Below are 22,529 nucleotides of genomic sequence, written 5' to 3'. Positions count from 1 at the left end.
AACTATCAGCATATTTCAGAACTGACAAAACAATCCAACAAGAAGCAAAAGATCCAGGGCTGCCCACTGCAGAGAAACACACTCTTTAGCTGTTTCAACACCAGTTAGTATATCTGAATTCTCCAAGTTTCTAAAAACAGATTAACTGCTGGATTTCTAAGGTGTTTCTCAACTGCAAAGGTTTCAATGTTGATTGCAGTCCACCAATTTCTACCCACTTTGTTCCCTTTGGTCAAAAGAAGGAAAGAATTCACAGATTTGACTTTTAAGAATAAATACATATCCAGGAAAACAGAACTGGTCAAGCCCCATTTTAATTAATCTGAAGTTCATAAAATGCCCTACACACACACACAAACCACAATTGCCCTTGCATACACATCCAGTGCTTCTTTTACACCTACCATTGCTGTCATCACTGAAGGCAAGGTCTTAAAATGTATGGTCGCAACAATTGGGACTTCATTCAGGAGTGGAAACTTCAAGGACCGCACCACCAATGTTTTTCACACCCTGACCCTATACATTGTGCAATACCCCTCAGCTCTAGTTGCAGTAGCCTTCACTTCAAGTTTTTCCTTCCTGGTCCTGCTCATCCAGCCAGTCACAGCAAGGTCAGGATTCCTGCTGCACATGTACACAGGGCAGGCACAAGATACCTCTTGCCTCCTTCCTATCCACATTCTCAGTGGTTATCTAAGCACAGAGGCACAAAGATCTACTGCTGCCATCTATCATACCAGCAGACCATGACAGCTGTACTACAAAACCAGCAATGTTGAGGAGAGCCCACAGCCATGTGAAAGATAAAATGTCTGGCAAGGAAGGGCATAGAAGACTTTGCTCTGTACAACATACAGCAGGCTAAGAGGGACATCTCTTTTCATTCTCTTGTGACCCATGCTGCCACACAGTTTTTGTAGATGAGGCTTCTTTCATAATGCTGAAGTCTGGACTGTAGGGATAAACATGGAAAAACTCCCAGACCCACTGCCTAGTGGACTTGGACCCAGTCACCCTCTCGTGAGGTGTCAGCAGAGGAGTTATCAGTGGTACAAAGTTTTGTTCAAGATTAGTCACCTCTCAGTTTCTCCATCAAAAAGAGACAACAGAATATGGGAAATCCATTGCAGCCCAAAAACTCAACTCATTCTACTGATAGCATCACCCTCTGAGGGCAAGAAACATTTGAGTAAGAGGTACAATAGTAAGACCCACCCAGAGTACTAGTAAGGCTTGTAAGCAGGATTTTTAGCAGGCCTCTTCAGCTCTGCATAACCAGCATCTCATTGAAAGTGTTCCTTCAGACAGCAAAAGCCCAGTAGCCTCCACAGACTCCAAAATAATTATAATCATATATCATAATACCACTTCAGATACTGGCTGGGCATACAGATACAGAATAAGCATTTTCCCCCTAATAATTTCAATCTGCTTTTAAATTTTCTCCATACTATGCAGCTTTGGTGTCAGTCAGCATGATACAGCTTAATTTTTATTAGGTCTACAAGTTTTTCTTTAACCCCCATCCACAGTTAACAGTTTGTTAATCTCTCAACATCACAGACAAGAGGGAGAATTGCTGTGATAAGGAAAGTGGAATGTTGTGCAATTCTGCCTACAGGGATATTTGGATAAGGCCTGCACTATCAGTAGAAAAATGGCTTAATTTGTCAGCTGGAACAATAGATGACAGCTCATCATCTTGCTGCTGTGCTCATCCCTAATGAGTCGCTCATAAAAATGCTGATGTACATTTTTATTTCCTTAACAAATGAAGGAATACTCTACAGCAATCACCAGGAAGTCTGCAACACCACAGCTTCTAAATATTTAAGTTTGCAGTAGTATCTCTTGTAACATAAATGTACCCAAAGCATTTCCTCAAATATCCGAAAGGATTTACCACAGTGATTAAATCTCCAGTTACTGAGGTGACATATTTACTAAATACACTAAAAAGAATGCTAACGTAATTCTTTACCACTAAAACTGAGTTTTACTTGCCAAAAAACATAAGTCTGTCTGGGAAAACCACTGGCCTTCCCTTCTTACTGCTTTACATTTGCTTGTACCAGCTTTAACAGCACCTCTGTTGTTTGCTTCAGTTCTACTACTGACTTAACATTAATCATATTCTCTTGTGCTTAAGACAGCATAAAGAGATTACACTTTCTTAATGACACAAGTCCTATGAGCTGCCAGAAAAATCAAAAGCAAGCAACCAGCTGAGAGGATTGCTTATTGCTGGAGTAAAAGAGCTAAAGCACTGTGTGACAGGATCTTAGATAAGTCTGTGGACAGTAAGTGCAGCAGAAAAACATCAATTTTTTAAATGAATTGCTTATGAGTCATCTCCATTAAGTGCTATCTCTTAACTGGATGCATGAAGTTTGCAAATGCATAAATCACTTATCCTATAACAGCACCTTTCTCTTTTCTGAAAATGCAGGTCTAAACCCCAGTCCTCCCTACAGGGCAGCTGGAAAGTAAGGAGAAACATCTATACACTATGTCAACTCAGCAGCTCCAAGAGGAATCCCATCAATGTATACAGCTTCTTGAGAGAAGGGTGCAAAGGGGATGGAGCCAGACTTAGTGTTTGCATTTTTGATTTGAGACTGACATGATTGAGAGCACAGGATGAAAAAAAAACAATTTCCTTTAGCTCCAAAGGGTCCTCAATCCTTTTAACAGCGGCCTGGAGCAACCTTAAGCCCAACATCTCCTTGTTGCCCTCCAAAGTGGTCTCAGCTTTGTAAACTCCAAAGGTTTCCCTGGGGGTGCAGAAGGAAATAGCTTCAGGGCAATGCCAACTCCTTAAAACTCTGTGAGAGACACGAGTTGCCAAATGCCCTGCTCAAGCAGAGCTGTCACATCATTTCTGCATTAGTATTTCTGAACACACACAGAACCATATCCAAACCCACCTGCTACACTGCCTCTCAACATGAAGTTTCACATTCCAGGTTTGCAAGAGGTGCTCAGACATGAAGAAAAGCAGCAAACACAAAAATAAAACACTGTCTGCAGTGCTTGCATCCCATTTAAGCCTGTCATTTCCATCAGAGCTGTCACAAAAATCCATGCAGTAAATAACAAGCCAACTCCAAAGCACTGCACCTAGTAAAAATTTAATATAATAAAACAAATTGAAAACGGCAATATTATTTTAACCATTCACAATTAAAGTGGAAAAATTATAAGGCAGCCATTCATGGAATGATTTTGTGTACAAATGGTTTGGAAAAGAGACATGAAAATTACAGTTCCATACATGGAGTCGGGTAAACAGCAATGACGACACAACTTTTTTCCCTGGAAAGCCAAGGCTGCTAAGAGATATAAGAACAGTAAGGAAAAAAAATATTTTAAAAAGAAATTTGATGTGAACAGGAATCTGAAGTTTATGATAAAGAATCTGATATTCATCATAAACTTTCCCACCATACTGCAATCACTCCTCCTCCTTCTACCTTCAAAGGAATACAAGTACACTTTCCTTCTCTTTATCCTAAGTGCCAGCACAGAACGGGAAGGGACAGCAGGAACATTTATTCCACATTGTCTCTCTTTTCTGCAATCAGCTGATACCACATTTGACACATATGCTACTGTCAAAAGCTCCTTGAAGGCTCCGAATTAGTTCCTGAATAAACACAGTGGTTTTCCTGGGCCTCTTGGGTAAGATTAGCTTTTTATATAATCCACCTGGAAATAGTTCTTTGGAGCCAACAGTGGGTTTCTGTGTTTAACACCCATCCTTCTGACAAGCCAGAACAATCAGAAAATCCTGTCCTGGTGCGACAGCTCTGACTTTCTTACTTAATGTCAGTGCACCTTCTGCCTCTCTCAATGAGAGCTGAAAAATAAATATTTCCCTTCTTCATATAAGGAATAATAAAAGCATTAGAACAGTAGGGAAAGTACCTGAAGACATGAGGATCAACAGAAACAGCTTTAGTCTAATTCTTATTACCAATTAGGAAATCATTAACTGAAAAGAAACAGGTGATGAGAAGATTATGGATTTCGTAAAGGGACTTACAGAAGGAAAGTGGGACATGGCTGGTACTTGGTTTAAGCATTTACCTGCTAGACCTACTGCCACCTACCTCAGAGGAGAAAAAACAGGCAGAGAGGCTATTACAGAGAGAGTAAGAGGAATCTGTTTTCACCAAGGTATCCTGAGGAGTAGAAAACGATACCAGATGGCCCTGACTATACGCAATGCTTGGATTTACTGTGACAGATGGGGAGATAGGTAGAAAGAAAGGGCTTTAATAAAATGGACCATTTAATTTAACTCATTAAAATACTCTGCGTCAAGAAAATAATCCTCCATTTGGTACTAAAAATTTGGAAAGGTTTGATAATATAGAATTTTACATTCTCCATATCAACATAACCAAAAGCTTCTTTAGTCACTGAAGTTTCAGTTACACAGAACTGAAAATACTAACTCAGAGATAACAGTCAGCCAAAACAAAATGCTATTGCCACTTCTACATAGGTAGAAGAAAAAATAAAAATCACTTAAGTCTTCCGTCACTTAACCAAGTGCCAAAATGTATGTTTTTGAAATTTTTCTGCCAATTTAAGTTGCCAATATTTTCATTCAAATTTCCTCACCTGCTGCTATACCTTGGCCTTTATACTTCATGAATCATTAAACTGAATATTACTATTTCTGCTGGCTGCCCCAGAAACTGGAAACATGATGTGAAGGACAGGAAAATGGGAAGATGACAAGACCTCTCAGCAGTGGCACCTGTGATTAATATACCAGAGGTTATGTCAGCAGTGAAAAGCGTGGCTGCCACATGCTCACCAATGATCCATGTGAAAAGGTGCTATCCACATGCTTCAGCCAGGAACAAAAGGCATGAAATGGGACCTTACCTCTGTGAACCACTGCTATTGTTATACACAAGTGAGGCTGAAGGGCAATGCAGTCAGGGTGCCAACTTAACTCCCAGGTGGGATGCACATACAAGTGACAGGACAGAGGTTAAAGAATGAAAACTCACCGCTTTAGGAAATGCAAGCACCTAGTGCTGCACTAAGCTGTCTCCTGCTCTTTCAAACCCTCCAGCTTTTGGAAATGGTTATGTGGAAAGATTAAACATGGTAAAATAGTGAGATTATCAAGGAAGAAGGTAATTAGGGGCAAATCAGGAAGAACAGAACTCTGGAGTAAACATCCCTGTGTATGATTTGCATGCGTTAGGAACCTGTCATACTGAACTTTTTAAACCAGTAACTTACCAGTTGCATTATGTATGTTGTAAAAATCCCAAAACCAAAACAGATAAAAACAACACTGAAAAAGACACAGAAGAAGATCCCATCAACATCACTGATTTTGCAGTGGCTTTTCAGAACACAATATTGAAGGTCTAATATTAAAAAAACGCTTGTTTAGGTCAGAAGCACTAATTGTATCTGAAAATACTGTCTATGGGGAAAATATGACTTCTAATAATTTTGCATTGATCTTACATATTAAAGTACACAAATGAACAAGCACTCCTGGGAACAAAAACTAGGTTCAATCCTGGGATACCTGAGTATCGTTATGGAGCCAACAGAAAAAGCCACCACTAGTAGTCCAAGAGCCAGGTCATACCCTTTACTCTCTGAACTAACAGACAGGACAATAACAAAAATGTAAAGAAGTTATGAGGCACAGTGGACTCTGCAGTTTACATAATAAATGGCATGACAAACAGTTGCCCGCATTCATATGGAAACAAGAAGCACTTCTGTTAAGAAGATATATCTTCAAAATTCATTGGAAAAAAACAAGAAAAAAGAAAAATATATTTGGCAATGTTATCTTCAAAAAGTGCAGACAAAGTATAGCTTAAAAGGGGTACAGTATTAAAAAGTTTTCCCCTAAAGAAAGAATTTTATGCTGATTCTGTGCATGTCAAACATTCCTGACTTTTCAATGCACATTTGAGTACAGTAAGGTACTCAAATAAGGGAAATGGTGCTGGTAAGGCAAAGTTTTGCCTTGAAAAGGGAAGGATCTTTTACTGCACCTCTGCAGTGAGAGAAATCAGCAATTGGCAGAAATTCCTCCAGCAGATTCACTGAAACCAATGCTTACCAGTAAGAGGCAAATGAACAATTCCCAAAGGAAAAGCAAAATGTCCACTGGGAACCCACCAGTTTGGTTTTTTACTTGTGGGTTTTAGGGTTTTTGTTCAGAACTGTTTTAGAAACACTTTGTATTCTATCTGCAGCATAAATATTTAACTAAATATTTATCAGTTAACAGCTTGTTTTGTTTGCCGTAATACCTTTATTTAGTGAAAAACCCACACAGCCCCTCACTGATTTCAGCAGTTCAGGTTTTTGAAAATGATCCAGTAAAGTTCTCTGGTCCCTCAACAGCTGTCTCCATCAGATTTCTACTCCTCAGAGCCCAGAACAGCTCTATTTCAAAGGGTAGTATGGGTATCGCTCTCAACAGAAGCGGTAGTGTACCACAGTAGCCAATACATAATTCCCACTGACATTTTTGGTGCCTAACACTTGGTTGACTTGGCAGAAGACTATCTCCCAAGAAACAGTGCCTTTTGGGAACTTTTTAGCAATTGAATAAACAATCAAAACACTATTCTCCTTGCTTCTATCCTTTGTCTTAAACAATGGAATACACTGCAAGACTCATTTGCACTTTCTTAACCAGCCGATTTCTTCCTCTAATCCTAAACATTGTCTACATAATTTCTCTCCTACCAAGTGACAGTTCTGTGACAATAGCTGTGTTATGCAGAGTTCCCAGGGCAGCCCACTCCTGCAATACAGTTAGTGACAAGCATCACAAGGGCCAGTCATTGCCAATGGACAACTTAGAACCGATGGGGAAGAGACTCCTTCTTCATTAGTGAGACTTCAGCCTCTCACAACGCAGCTATCCTTGGGTTTTGCTCTCAGCTGTGAAAGCTGAACTGCAGGATACTTTGGTGATTGCAATTTTGTGATGAGTCGCTATGTTCTTCCCTGCTCACCCTTCTTAAACTTTGAGTTCCATCCTCCCTGAGAATAGGGCCAGAAGTAACAATTAAAAGAGCAAATGTCTTCAGAAAAGAAAGTTACACAGAATTTGTGTCCGGCTGCCAAAGTACATTTTGCTACACTAAAAACTTCCCCGGTATTCCTCATTTTGCAATCAAGATTCCCTCTGAACTCCATAAAGTGGATGGGATGAATGATGGGTAAAAGAATGATAAAGGGAGCAGCAGACAGTTACTGCTCATGTCTTGTCGAGGAGGAGAACCGTGAAATTTGAGCATTTAGTGATGGTGTCCAATAGACAAAACTAGAGGAATAAGGCATCCTAATACTAGGGCTGCCACCTCCAGACGACTGAGTCCTTTTCCTCCAGTTGATTCAGGTTTGTGGCTATGAGCAATTCCTCCTACTTCTGGGAGAACATGAACTGTGGCAACATAAAGGAAAGTCCCAGCAGAAAACAGCATAGCAACTCCAGTGGCATTGACTTCTGAAAGGGCTTCTTTGCTGCTCTGAAACACAAAGAGCAAAAAACGTCAGAATAAGCAGAAGTTCTCCAATCAGTAATAAAACACTTCTCTCAGTATCCAGGAACAGTAGGATTTCTATCAAGTCTCATCTCACAATGACAATGGTTTAGTGTGATTTTTTGTGTTTTGCACCTTACATGTAGTAACTGGCACCCTGATGTTGAGGGGGAGCAGAAAGACAACCCTCCTGCCAGTTACTTCACTTCGGACTTACAAAAGAAAAAAACCCTTACAAAAAGAACCCTCAGAAAAGGAAAAAAGTCACAGTCTGCTGAAGCCTTGTTTGATCAGCTCACAGCCAATATACCAAACAGGTTTTGAAAAAAAAAAAAAAATTCATATTGCAAATCTTCAGATTTTAGGGAGGATGCTCAAGGTCGACTTTTTTCCAGCCTTTTTCTAAACAAGGGGTTCAGATAGGATGTTAGCCTTAAAATATTTGCTCAACAGATCTTTGGAACCAAGTCCCAAAACATCACTCATTAAATATTTCATTTGTATGTAGAGGTAAACACCCAAAACTTTTCCAGCATTTCGATGCAAACTTCATGAAGAAATGCATCTTCTGCATCAAAACTGAGTATCTCTTCACCTTCATAATAAGATTAAGATATGCTACAGATCAGTAAATGCAGTGAAAGACAAGCCCACTCTCATCAGATTCAAATGCTTCTTTAATACTCTCCAACTCAGGTGTAATCTTAGTTCTCATGTTTACTCCCAGATAATTTTTTCAAAGAGAAAGATACATGATCTGGAACTACAAAACCATGTGACAGCCCTGATATGCCTCATCAATTCTCTGTTCATTCTGAACAAAATGTAAAAAATGTAAACCCAACCCTTGATGAGGACACTTCAAAAGAGTGCTCAAACAGAATTCTCTTTTCTATTTACAGACACAACCATTTTTCCTGCTGTCTTTGGTACTGTAATGGCAAATATAAATCCTATCCAGCAAGTAAAGGATTAGTCCAGATGATTTATTTAATGTTTCCTCTCATGTCTTGAATTTCATGAGATCATATTATATCCTTTACAACATGCCACCAGCATGTCACCAGCAGGACACACCACAGTTGAGAAACACAGGAGCATCCCAGGATATGCTATGAGAGGCAGAAACATTTAATTTGGACAGAGATGGCAAACTCATGTGCAGTGTCCCATTCACAGGCCATTTGTAACCCAAGACACAATGATGCTTTAGAAAGTAAGGCAAAAAGGCTGTTCGAGCTGAGAACTCAACTTCTGACACAAACTTTGAATACAGAGAACCACTTCTGGGATGGTGGGGAAAGCTAGAGGAGACTATTTCCTACCTGTATATTAAAAGAAGAATGAATGCAACAGTGTTGAAAATTACTTATTTAAACAGGTATCACATAAAACCTGCTATATGAATAAATTGTTCTCAGTGGGGATCAGCAGAAAGGAAAAGAGACAGAAATCAGACTTTAAAAAAAATGAACTATACCAAAGTCTATAAAGAAGTTATGTCAACGATTCTGATGGAAATGCATGGATTATTATTTGTTTTGTACATTCATATTGCTACACTTTCATCAACTTTTCTTATACTTTTGCTGAATTTTTCAAGCAGTTTGGAATTATGTAATATGAAACTTATATCACAGTCCTTTCCCCAAACTTCACCATTAAGCTAGATTTTGGGCAGAACAAAGCCATGGACCCACCTTGCTTAGCCCTAAGTATGTCACCATGGACATAACAGGTGCTGCTAATGCAAAGACCAGCAAGTGTTTTCTGATTCGATTCCGTTCTAGCCCAGCGTGCATCAGGAAGGAAACCAGGCCAAAGGCAGCTGGTGCCTGCAAAAAACAATGTTCACTGCTAATACAATACCTTCTTAAACTCCCTGAAAAATGAGAAAAGGTTGAAATACAATATACCACAATGAAACAGACTGAATTAGAAAGACATTCAGGGCAGGCACTAGCATGCTGCAGCTAACCCAAATCAAGAGGGTTCTGCAGACTGCCCCACCTTAATAACCAAACCTAATGGAAACTCATGCTCTGGCCATCAGAAAACACGTACTTGTGTAGTCATTATAAATACTAAAATGTTCATTCTGACTATAGACATTGCTATAAACCCTAAGACTCAAACTTAAGTAATTACTTTTTTCATTCTGTTGCTATCACACATCCTTAGATAGAAAGTTTCTTCAGCTGCAGTAGAAAAATTTTACAATTAACATAGGGAGGGAAACAATTGCCCAAAGACAGGTAACAGTCAGCCTCCATGTTAAGAGACTTAAAAGCCCTTTTGTTAGTTTATTCCTGTTCTCACCAGGAGGCAAACAAATACTTCCTTCTCCCTCTGCTGGCATCCAGTTTCTCATCCAAAAGTCATAGACGTCCCACTACTCACAGAACTGACTATATTTTAGCCTGTATAAAGATACAAGCAGTCCACCCTGACATGCCTGAGGTAAGACATAAAACTAAAATACCTTAAGCATTTTTATAAAAAGAATCTTTTTTTTTTTTTTTACATAGAAGGAAATAATGAGTGAAAAAAAAGATGAGAGAGACAAAAGAATCAGTCAGGATCAGAAAAACAGAAAAAAGACACCAGAGAAGAAGTTTGACCACTAATAAAAAATACTCATAGGAGAAAATCTCCTCCTCTAAAATGGTAACATTCCAGAAGTCAGTTAAGAACATTAAAAACAAGGCTATTGCCAGGTGAACCTTGCCTTTAAGTTAAGCTCCAAGATGAGACAGTCACATTGTCACCCTCAAAAATTACTTGCATGAACATCAAAGAAAAGACATAATAGATATGCATTTCCTAACATTTTGAACGTGCAGTTATGTATGATTTCTGATTAATTTATGACTAACCACTATATTCCATGGACGTGCTACCATAAGGCAAATTTCATCTGGTATGTTTAGAGCCTACATAGCCAGTAGGCTTCACATTCACACAAGTATTCAGCAAAGATCTCCCCATCTTCAAGAGCCACTGTTTGCACGTTACCATCAGCAAAACATCTGTTTTCCTACAAAAACGGTAGATGAGTGATGCTGAAGCTACTACCACAGAGGTAACCAGAAGCTGTAATTTAGTGCTCTGATATTCAGTGGTTTCAAGAGACTAACCCTTTAAACACTAAAACTCTTCACAACAAATATCCTCCCCATTTTCTGATGAACATCACAGAACCAAGAGTGTTGTTATCAGTGTAAAACTGGTTTTCCTCCTTGAATGCACTAGCATATACTTCTACGCCTTACCCTTTAGAACTCCTCTGAATGTGTGTCTCTTACAGCAGTAATAACCTAGGGGTTTTTTGTTTGTTAAATAAACACTACCACACCAGCTTCAGAAGAAGTCAGTATGAAGCTGACACATTTCTTCATGAGCTATTCTTCTCTCTCTGCTTTTGGGAGACTTTTCCCAACCTCTCCAACCAAGGTAGTCAGTAGGCAGTCAGAATTCTCTCTCACTTGCACCCCACTCAGACTTAGCACAAATCATGTGCTCTTCTGTCATACCTCACACCCGTACTTTTTCATCCTTGACACTGTACTAACCTCTTCATTTCAATGGCATTAAACACTTCTGCTCTACATCACTAATGAGACTCTAATCTTTAGCAACTCCTGTGAGCATTAACAGTCAAAGATTTTTTTGAAAACTTACCTTGTGCAACATAATAGCAACAAACACTATCAACTGGACAGTAGTCTGAGAAGTAGAAGCTGCTGCACCCAATGCAACACCATCAGCTGAAAAAGGAGTGCAAAGAAAAGAATGGATTATTCTTCTGCATGAGTCTCCCCACACCCCCAAGGCTGACAGCAGAAAACACGCTGATTTAAGCAGCTCTATTACTGAAAATTGCCATTTACAATAACAACCCAGCAGAGGATTAACTTGCCTTTGTTTGTTAAGACATAACATTTCAGAATATCAGAAAACCCTCAACAAGAGCTGTCTCATATTTCTCAAGACGATAAAAGCCATAATGAGAATCTCCTCCATATTGACACATTCCTTTAAATTAGAACAAGTAAAAAGTTTAGTTGTTTCAGTGTGCTGTACTAGAAGAGACTTCCTCTCTAAATTAAAAAAATCTGGTTTAGGTACAAAGTGTCACAAGAATTTTAATTACTACCCTTTAAATTATTTTTCAAAGATAAATACTATTGTAAATATTTTAAACACTTAGAATAAATATACTGTCTAAATTAAATAAAAAATTGATATTATACTACTCCTCCGTATATACTCACTTTGTTTAGTGAAGAAGTATCTTTTTGATCAACATCTTCTGACTTATCTAGACACCAACCTTCAGCAGGGTATGAAAAAGCACCATACTTATACTACACATATATAGTGAAGAATCACAATGTGAACATGGCTTGACTGTTGCAAGTCAGTCTAAATGTGTTTCAGTCAAGTCTTTGTGCTCTACCTTATAATGTCCTTTTTCCTACAAGGTACTCTTCTTCTAAATTAGTATTTTTTCAAAACCCATCAACCAACGAGCAAACCCAAAGGTGTTTTATACAGCTTATCAAATGCATTAGCGTGAATTGAAATTTAGCAGCTAAAGGAGTCAGCAAAGGAATTGAAGAGGCAGAGAGTGAGCATCACACAACCCTTCAGAGGGGAAAAGCAAAAAAGAGTAAAAGAGGAAATTCTGTACCCAAATAAAACTCCATGAACCATCTGAGCTCCCAGTTAATTATGGGAAAGATCCTTAGTTCTCCCTGCCTTTTGTTCCTTTTCAATTTTTTATAAAAAGCCACCTCCAAAAGCAAAACCCAAATATCTCCATCACACCTAAAGATGACCCACACAGCAATCCATACACTTGTCAAGCACTAATAATAGGTCCCACATTACCTGCAGCATGGACTACTAGTCCCAGTGTTGTGGTGATTTTGGAGTTGCCTGATCTTGCAGCTTCTGGATCTGAAACAGGCACGAAAACAGTTATGAAAGGGATCAAATTAATAAATTGTGCTGAAAAAAAAATGCAAGTATCACTGTACACATCTCCCTCCAGCTGTTTAGGCAGTTGTATTTCAAACTACCAGCCTCTGTATTTCTGCATTAGATTTACTGGAAAATAGTTTGACACTTAACACCTTCAAATCACCTGAAGTTCTGCCAACAAACAAGTGACAGACTCACAGACGATTCTTTGCAATTTGCAGGATGTCTCTCCCAGGCAGAAGCAGTTGTTTTTCTCAACCACTTAAAATGGATGTTAAAGGTCTGCGTCCCCGAGAAAAGTTATTTTTGGACCCCAAGAATCCAGAGCTGCTTCAAGAGCCAGGATGATTTTTTCCTCACACAGCTCAACGTTCATAGTTTCCTTCAGGTGACAGTCTGGGTCAGTTTTTGTTGCAGTGATTGCCTGGCAGGTCCTAGTAAACAATAAAGTCTACTTGTCACAGCACCAGTTGCAAAGAGCTCCCTTTGACCTTATACTCCAAAAAGGAGAAATCAGCCAGGGCTGTTTGAGATCCAGTGTTTTGACCAGAATTGCCTGACATTTGCAGGTTAACTCATCACACAGCACAACAGGGCAACATCAATATCCACCACTACACAATCAGTGGTAAAACTGTGACAAAAAAAATCACTGCAGGGTCGGTAAGCCCTACACAATTGTAGAACCGTATTATTATTCAACTTTTTAATTCCAGACGTTTGAAACGCCATGACTGAATTACCCCAATGGTCTGTAAAACAACTGTAAGCACGTTTAGACTGCTTCACTAACTCTGCAGTGATGCCAAAAAACATGAAACACGAATTCCAGTCCTTTCCTTTCCTCCTGCCTGCCCCCTTACCCCCCAGTCTTCATTCCCAGGCACACATGTAGTTTCCCAATGAGTCAGATCTAAACTAATGCCCTCTCTTTGGTCAGCTTGATCTAGCACAATCTGCACTTGCCTGACAGCAATGGCATACTCATGTCAAACCCCCTCAAGGGAAAGAGATACTGACAAAAAATGTTTTCTTTACAGTTGTTTTGGATTGACCGTTACTAAACAAAAAGAATCACATTTTACTTCATACCTTCATTCTGGCCTACCAAATTTTTCTAGTTTAGACAAAGCAACATCTAGTCACTTGGCAAATAATAAACTACAAGACATCGTTTCAAGGAAAAAAGTGGTTTTCTTCAGTTGCTTTGAAAAACATTACAAAAACAATGCTACATATCCTGTGACAGGTAGAGGCTAGATAAAGCTCTACTTAATATTCTATTTTATAGTGTGTATCTTCAACACACATCACAGTCTTCTCCTAGTATTTGATATGATGAGAGAGATAGAAAAGGGTCATAACCTATACAAACCGAGGATGCTTTTGGAAGTCGCTCACCTGCATCTCCCTGACATCCTCATTGCCAGTGTTTCTTTAGAGTAGCTCTGAAAATCAGCCACCAGGGTTGTGGCTCCATTTACACTTCTTCAGGAGTACACAGGTGACATAGCCCCTCCACTGGCCTTTCACCTGTCCCACCACAGTAACTCCATACAAAATAAGCAGTACTGTGAACTGACAAGAATCCAGCCAAAACATATCCCCCTGCCTCTGTGTGTGTTTTCCTTTAAGATCAGTTCCTTCTTTTTTCAGGGCCAAATTCCAGCATCATGTTGAGTGGGAGAAAATGAGCAGCCAAAGGCAATAAAATACCTTTTCAAACGACAGAACACCTTTGGTGCATTTCAAGCTACACTCTCAGCATGAAGTCACAGGCAGGAAACAAAGGTACCTGTTTAGGCATTTTTAGAGTCTTGCAAGAAACTAACAAATCTTTACACAAAGCCAAGTATTTTGAAGTATGTGAGGCTCTAGACTAGTGTGGGAGGTCCAGCTATGCAGTTAAAGTACCAGAGCTTACACCTAATCATTTCTGCCATCTTACTCAAGATAACTTGCTGTTCTTTGCAAACTTTACCTACATATATGACAGTTAAGTAGAAAAAGCAAATGAATATAAGACTGAAGTTTTTTGGAAAGCCAAAGAAATCCCCTATGGGTGATACCGTACAACAGACAATAACTCAAGTCACCCTTCACACCCGCACCACATGTGCTCATACACGTTATTGAGGCAAGCTCTCAAATTATGGTGAATTTTGAGATAGATTTACAGCATAAACACTTCACATGGACCTTGGTTTATGTCTTTAAAGTACCTACTGAAACTCTGGACATGACCGGACAAACTACATCTTGGTGGCATTAAAAAAAAAAATTGCAGCCCGTTAATTAAGACTAATTATCAAGTCTAATTGAAGAGAATCGTTACTTACCATCTGTAGTGTGCACATGAGAGCTGCCTATCTGATCCACCAAGAGCATGAAGACAAAGCCCAGGACAAGGGACACACCAATGTAGGCGTGCAGCCTGGAATGGTCATGGCCATGCTCATGTACCGCTGGGATTTTCGCCACCTTCTCAGACTCCATCACGTGCTGCATCTCGCTCGCTGGGCGATGCTTTCCTGTGACAGGCAAGCAAACACATCAGGACACAGGATACCAAACATGACACAGTCACTTCTTTCCTCCTCTGCCAAAAGCCTTCCTCACACTTTCCTGGACGATACACAGAAGTCCTTGTTAAAGGTCTTTCTAAGATAATGTTCTTAGTAAAGCCTGGATGGTTTCTGCTCATACATCTTCAGCATGGAAAAGCAAAGAAAGCATTAATATATTATAAGTCAGGCTGCATTTTAAATACAAATTAATTCACAAAAATTGCTGTATAATTCCTCCTTTAACAGAAGTTGCCAGTTTCGTCAATATTCAGAGATACTGTCAAGCAGTTACTTCATTATCTTCATTTAAGTGAGAGAACACAGGCGGAGATAAAAGAATTAATACCATTTTTAAGAAGATTAACTGATGCTGAGATATAAACAAGTTAGTATTGATATACTCCATTGATATGGATGACTACAGTAGTTAAGTCAAGCAAGTTGACTGACAAATGCCAGTCAGAAACCCGAAGAAACCCATCCTAGAAACCCGAAGTCCAAGCCCTGGGGATGAATGATGTGTGGTTTCCTCTCCCCACACAAATTATTAAAGCCTGTCCATGTTTCTTTCGTTTTCAGATGGCAACCACTCTTCAGAAGCTTTAAAAGCTTATACCAAGAACTTGACTTAATCCAGCACATCATTGTCTTGCTGGAATATTCACACATCCTACTGGATGAGACAAGTGTATGTTCATCCCACTGTACAAAATGTGACAGCGTCACTAGTCAAAGCACATCAGAATAAGCTTGGTAGCAAAGACTTCAAACATATTTGCTGAACAAGATTATCAATAAAATTACTTTAGACCACACAAGATTTTTGCCAACCACATGATGAAGCTGACTTTGCTTCAGATCATTTCAAGCCATAAAACTGTGTAACTCAGGGTAACCTTTCTGACAGCAGTTATACAGTTTCAGTAGTTAAAACAAAGGACTGAAGTCAGCAAAGGAATTTTACTTGCTGGTAGTACCCGAACCAAGGTTTCACTATACAGATACACAGGTTTACGATCAAAGAATAATCCAAGTCATGATATGCTATTTGCTCTCAACCCACAAGGTCAAAAATTAGAAATTATTTATTCCATGGCCCGTGGGTAAAACAGGAGTAATAGTAAATTACTTCTGTAGCAATGGAAAATACTAAAATGCTGGCTAGCAAGTAACCAGAGTTAAGCTACACCTGAAGGACAGAAAAAAAAGATCTCTCTTCGTTTTTCCACTTATGTGAATATACCTCAATATTTCCCTTAGTTGCACCTTTCCAGGTTTAATTATGCAAAGAGGTGAACTTGAAAACAAAAAAAAAAGAGAAAGCTGTTTTCATAGTTTAATTTTGAATATCCTACTTTTTAAAGAAAAAAATTAGAAATAATTTTTGTAGTTAAATATGCAATACCCATTAATTCTGCCGCTTCGCAATACTAAAAAAAATTTCAGCTAGACCGTTGTTAGACACAATACTGTGAATTAGACATTGAGTCTGAAGCCAGTTACAGACAAACACTTTTTTTCCAAGGAAAATACTTCTGCTATTACTATTGCAGTATTGTGAAGTGTCTTTTTTGACATATACTAAACAAAGTTCTAGCTCATACAGCTTGACATAGCAAGCTGTCAAGTCATACATGAACAGTATGTCCCATTTAGTGAAAAAGTATTAAAACCCACAAATGTTCACTGCCATTGTATTCATTGCTAGTTGTTCCATTTCAAGAGAAAATCAGCCTACACAAAATTAAAATTGAATGGAGAGTAAACCCACAACTACAGCTCATTAGATACATCCAGCATGAGAATGCACAAATTACAGAACAGTATAAAAGCATAATCAGAGCTTCTTTCACTTCTTGATAAAGGATGTTTTTATGTATTATCTTCTATTTACTCTAAATTTAAGCAGAATAACATAAATTTAGTGGAAGCTAAACCAGTATGCACTAAAGCATATTACTAAAATGAAATGTAAAAGTTTAGAAACACAAAACCCAGTACTACAGGAAAAGCAAAGGACTACATTACCTCTCAATCCCAGATTAGCAACAACAGCACACAAGATGCTTGCAAGGTTCTCTACAGCCTCAACTTTATAGCGCTTTTCCCTGCAATCAGTAAGCCATTGCCATTTACCTTCAAAGTTTTGATTCTGAGCATACTGGAACAATCTCATACATACAGTGGTCATCTAATAGCACAAGTCTCCAAGCAAAAGCAAAATTTAAAGTGCACTCCAAACAGAGGTGATGAGCCCTGGCTATTTAAAACAATGTCATAACCTCAAATTGAGCTCTGTTAAGGCTTTTGGCTATAAGACATGCATGCTCCACATAAACACCCCTGCAAGACACAATCTCTGCTCACTTGGAGCTCTTCACTAGAGATGATGAGGTGGTTTAAGACAGTGACAGCAGACTAGAACTGGATGCTTGAACATGGAGATTTAGATGCACATTGTATACCACCACCCAAAAAGAAATGCCTGCTACTCTGTAAATTAGCCCTATATAACCATAATTTTCAGTTAAGTATATTAATTCCAAGATGCTTTTCAGCTTCAGAGGAAATTCTTGTTGCGGCAGGAACACAGATTTATGAAACACCTCCTGCAACTTCTTTAATGTGCAGCAGTCTAAGCTACAGAGAGAAGCAGCAAATACTCCATAATTTCATTCTCTGCCAAAGGCACCCTTATACCTCCTTTGAAGTTCCAGTGGAAGTTAAACTCTCCCCAGAACAGGAAACACTACACATGCCCTGTCATAAAAGGCTGTTATTCCATGAACAGTACAGTATCCAGACCCATAAATGATTGGATAACTCAGCAACAGTCATCAATGTCCAGTCTGATCATATCCCTCAATGTGCAATATCAGACCTACGGTAGTTTTGCATTTTTAGGCCTGCATTGTGTCCATCAATCTCGTGTTAAAAACCCCCAAAAGAAGCCTCAGTACATCATAACACACCATGATCTAAGTTATCTTGAACAAGGCCATCTGGGTTTAGTTCTTACCCTCCAAAATGTCTTCATAAAGTGCATGTACTCCTTCTGGCACAATGACAGCCAAGGCAGTTCCACACAGCAGCCCAGCACCCAAAACAGTCACCAACTTCAATCGCTCCTGCAAGTAAGTACAAAACAAGTATCATCTTTAAGAATGAAAATGCATTTTTTACTCTGCCTTATTAACAGAGGTTCGGGATCTGGATTACATGTTACATAAATATTGAGAATTTGTAATTAAACATTAATAACAATACATAAATCTATTTTTTTAAAGTAAAGAATAATAGTTTCAGTGATTTTTTTAAGAATTTCTATAAAAAAAATACAAACCACACATAGTTTTTTCAGTACTTACTACTATGAGAGTTATCTTCCTAGTGATAGTCTAGTTTGGGGCAAAAAGGTTAGAGATATCTTCCTCCCAAACTAATTACATTCTGACTCACCAATAAATTCACCAATTCACTTCCTTGTGACTACATTGACAGGCTGAAGTCAAAGCCACGTACTAAAATCCAATTACATAAACATGTAATGGGGTCTAAAACAAGACAGTTTGCAGAGGCCATTACTCATAATTTCTGTAAGAATCCCTATCATATAACATGTAACAAGCTAGACCCTCCTAACAACTGTGTAAATGCCAAGCATTTAGTGGTAGAACCATCATCTTCCATGTTCAATGAGAAGTCTGAGAGCTACTAAAACACTAATGTTAACTACTCAGGACCTAGAGACAGAGGTCAGCATCTGAGTAACAGGAAACCACTTGCTGCATATCAGTATTATGCCATCCATTCTCCTTCATGCCCTGTAACAAATTGTTCAGTCTCACCAAAGTGGGCAATACTTGCACAGAAGAAGCAGGAGGCACTAGGGAGATGCACAACCAGCTTCCTGAAAGCAAGCCAAATGTGACCAAAAGGGAACAATTGCAGCATTACTGGGGAAAACTCCAACAGTAATATGCAAGAGATGAAAACAAGTGTAAAGTTCCCACAAACATGCCTTGTATACTAGCAATAATTATACTTGATAAATTGTCACACAGTGGCAATCTACACAAGAAGGTAAATCTTCAACATCTGCTGTTCATAAAGTACTTCTGCAAAAATATAGTACCATACAAGGAAAAAACCATTTTTTTTATCTGCAGCACCATAGTGTTTTTTGCATACACACATAAACACAGAGGAAAGTGTCAGAAGTAATACTGATTTATTACAACTGCAAATACATAGTATAATTTGTCTTCACTTGGGCATCTGTGAGCTTTAAAGATCCATGAAAAGAATGCACACTAACAAGTTATCATTTCAAGGTAAGCCTCCACCTCCTTTTCAATACAAAATAATTAGGTGTGGTGAATACAGAAATTTAGTAAGAACAGCCTACATAGATAGGCAAAAGGAATACAGCTTTATCCGAGAAATCAAACCATTTCTGCTAAATATATTTGCATGTTAAAAAATGAGAGAAACACAGTAAACAGTGGTAAAACTCCACGGGAAAAATCTCAAATTCCTTAAATTAGCAAACTGTTCCACTGCTCAATATTTTTTTAAGTCTCTATGGCATCGAAAGTCTTACTTGGACCTATCAAAAACTCACACCTGCTTTCAGGAGGAAGCAGCCCCAGTTCCTGCCTCTGTTTTGCATTTAGACTAGAGTTTAAGAGATACCCTCAGAACTGGTAGAGTGTTGTTTCTAGCCCTAAATTAGATCAAGAGAGTCCTGTAAATTAGGATTAAAGTGACAGGGTACCTCTACACACAGAACTAAGACAAAGCTCTGTTCAGTTGGTACCTTTGACCATTCATGTTTAGTCATACCTGGGTTCCTCAGAGTTTTGTACTTTCAAGAATATCCTAATCTAATTGAAACAATAGAACACAGCATGAGATTAGAATACAAATAATTAATTCCATGGCAAAAAATAATCTGAAGGAATGTGTTAACACTAATGAGTAATTTTATTGTTCTCTAACATCTGGGGTATATTATGCTCAGCATTCACACTTATTTTCAACTCAATCATTACGAATGGTCAGTAGAAAGAGGCATTTTTATTCACTTTGGCTATCTGCAAAATTTTTTGCAAACTATAGAATGGATTGTTCAAACAGTCCTTTCAGTTTGAAATTCTCTTTGTTGTAGAATCCTGAACAATCATTTTCAATAAAACAATTATAACTTCTAATAAGACACTTCCAGGATTAGCTGGGAGTTGTACATCACGCAGAGATGTTTTGCTCTCTTAAACCAGCACTGCATGCAAACGCTCAAAAATATCTAAGATTTAAATCAAGTGTAAAACCAAGTCAAGAATTTCTGAGAGCTTAAGATACCACAATAAACTTGACTGCACATTGCATACTGATGATAAAATACCACACACACAAAAGGCTAATTAAGTACATGGTTACTGGTTAGGCAGTTTAGGATCTACAACAGATCTGTATTCCTGCGGCTGCTGGAAGCCTTGAAAGGTTTAGGAGACCACTGATTCAACTACACAAAGAAAACACAGAGACAGATCAAGAACTGTAACTTCAAACAACACTGAATGTAAGTTAAGAGGGGACCATGAAGCACACACATGACAAAATGTAAAATTAAATTTAAAAAGAAACTATATTAGCACACGAGGCAGGGCTCTCAGCAAATTTGCAAGAAAACCCTCTGTGGGCTTCAAGGAAGAAGTGAGTTTTGGAGAGCAAGACAGTGGAAGCAACAACACTGAAGACACATAAGGGAAGGTCCACCAAAGCATCAGATGAAACACAGGCAAAACCAAACTCTGCTGATGTTCACGTGAAGACACCTGAATACACTCTTAGGTTTCAATTTATGTAGCTGAGTTGTACCTTTCCTAAAATGAACAGACTTTTCCTTCCATGCTGCTCAGGGTCTACTGCTCCTGAAGCCTCCTAGTAATGATGGGACCAAAGGACAGGTGCAAGCAGCCCTCTGACTTGAGGGGAGACAGAGGGACATTTCTACTCCAGCACCTTGCTTCCCAAAAGTAACACTACTTCCAAGAGAAATGGGAACCCCTCATTAGAGTGCTTTTACTACCTTAGAACAACTGAATTCTCAGTACACCACACCTCTATACAATAGCATCATTTAGAAAGAGAAAAACCCCTCGAGTACCAGAGGATGTTAGGAAACCTACAGAGACTATGACAACCGTCATCACCCCAACAACTATTTCTTAGAAGCACACAAATATGCTTAATCAGGAACTCCTGTACTGCTCGGGAACTTACCCAATCTATGAAAGTCTCCCTCTCCTTTAACAGTACCTTATTTATCCAAGATATTTTTCTGAAAGAATGCCTTGAGTTACACGGGGCAGTAACTTGAAATTCTTTAGAAATCAAAAAGCTAAGGTTTAATTTTCAACAGTGCAAGCTGTGAGCAAAACTGTGAATCAAAGTTTTCCCGATAATATTTTTGGAATTGTTTTTATAAGCCTTAATTTGAGTAGCCCATGGGCACATAAGAGATAATCACTGACTCCAGCAATTTCTTACACAAGCTTCTAAGAATAGCCACGCTTATTCGTGTCCTTACGCTACATGCTGAGACTTCGCTTCACCTGTAGCGGACTCGACTCAAATCTGACAAGTTTAAACGGCCGCTGTGAAACAAGCATAATTTTACACAGCAGATCTGAATGAAAATTAATATTCCCCTCATAACTTTTAAAGATAAAGCTTCATCCTTAAAAGCATTGCTGTATTCCAAGGGGACGGCACCAGCTCCTACTGGGAGCTCTCTCTGGTTTCTCAATTAGCAACCAACGAGCAGTTTGGCGGAGTTGTCTTACCTCGGAAAAATTAACTGCCAAGGGTATAATTCCTGCCACATAGCAGGCGACCAGCATGGCCAGGGAGAGCAGGCAGATGGAGGGGAAGTCATCCATTTCGCCGCTTTCTGCGCGGTCCCTTGAAGTGAAATCCAACAGCAACTTTTCCACCTCTCCCCGCCGCACGCCTTAACCCGTGCAGACACCGAGTTCCCAGGAGAGGCTTTCAGCCATGTCTCTCTCGCCCGGCGGCAGCGGCCGGCTCAGCCCCCAGCCGGGGGTGCGCGGCCGGGGGGCGGGAGTGGCTCGGCCACCGGCAGGCGGGCCCGGCCCTCACCTGAGGCGGGGGAACTCCCACCCGCACCGCGCTGATTCCAGGGGAGGCAGGAGGGAGGGCTGGGGAACAGCGAGCACGCAGGAGGCTCCTCACGGCACGGCAGCCTCAGGCGGAGGCGAGAGGACCCAGCGGGACCAGCGCTCTCACCCCGCACCCACGGCCGCTGCTCCGGCGGCCAAGTGGCACCTCAGCGTTTCCCCTTCCGGGACGGGCCGGGCCGCGCCCCGCCCGACTCCAAGATGGCGGGCGGGACCTCGGC

The 22,529-nt window shown here is 39.6% G+C and overlaps 2 protein-coding genes across 2 annotated transcripts in view; both read right to left on the bottom strand.

Moving 5' to 3' along the window:
- The window catches only part of PLEKHD1 (pleckstrin homology and coiled-coil domain containing D1), a 32,965-nt gene extending 29,900 nt beyond the window's left edge, over positions 1–3,065 (bottom strand). The window contains exon 1 of the mRNA XM_033061677.2: positions 2,931–3,065. The gene's annotated coding sequence lies outside the window, so the exon portion shown is untranslated. The remainder of the gene's footprint in view (positions 1–2,930) is intronic.
- Positions 3,066–3,118: 53 nt separating this feature from the next.
- Positions 3,119–22,474, bottom strand: SLC39A9 (solute carrier family 39 member 9). Its single transcript, XM_033061679.2, has 7 exons — positions 21,955–22,474; positions 18,126–18,234; positions 14,879–15,070; positions 12,447–12,515; positions 11,235–11,320; positions 9,254–9,388; positions 3,119–7,538 (listed from the first exon to the last, which is right to left on the bottom strand). Exons 1-7 carry the CDS (start codon positions 22,048–22,050, stop codon positions 7,308–7,310), a joined length of 918 nt encoding a protein of 305 aa, XP_032917570.1. The 5' UTR covers positions 22,051–22,474; the 3' UTR covers positions 3,119–7,307.
- Between the last annotated feature and the right edge of the window lie 55 nt (positions 22,475–22,529).

The sequence above is a fragment of the Catharus ustulatus genome, chromosome 6 (genome assembly GCF_009819885.2).
Source record: "Catharus ustulatus isolate bCatUst1 chromosome 6, bCatUst1.pri.v2, whole genome shotgun sequence".
In the NCBI taxonomy this organism is placed as follows: Eukaryota; Metazoa; Chordata; class Aves; order Passeriformes; family Turdidae; genus Catharus; species Catharus ustulatus.
This window is presented reverse-complemented; position numbering and strand designations above follow the sequence as displayed.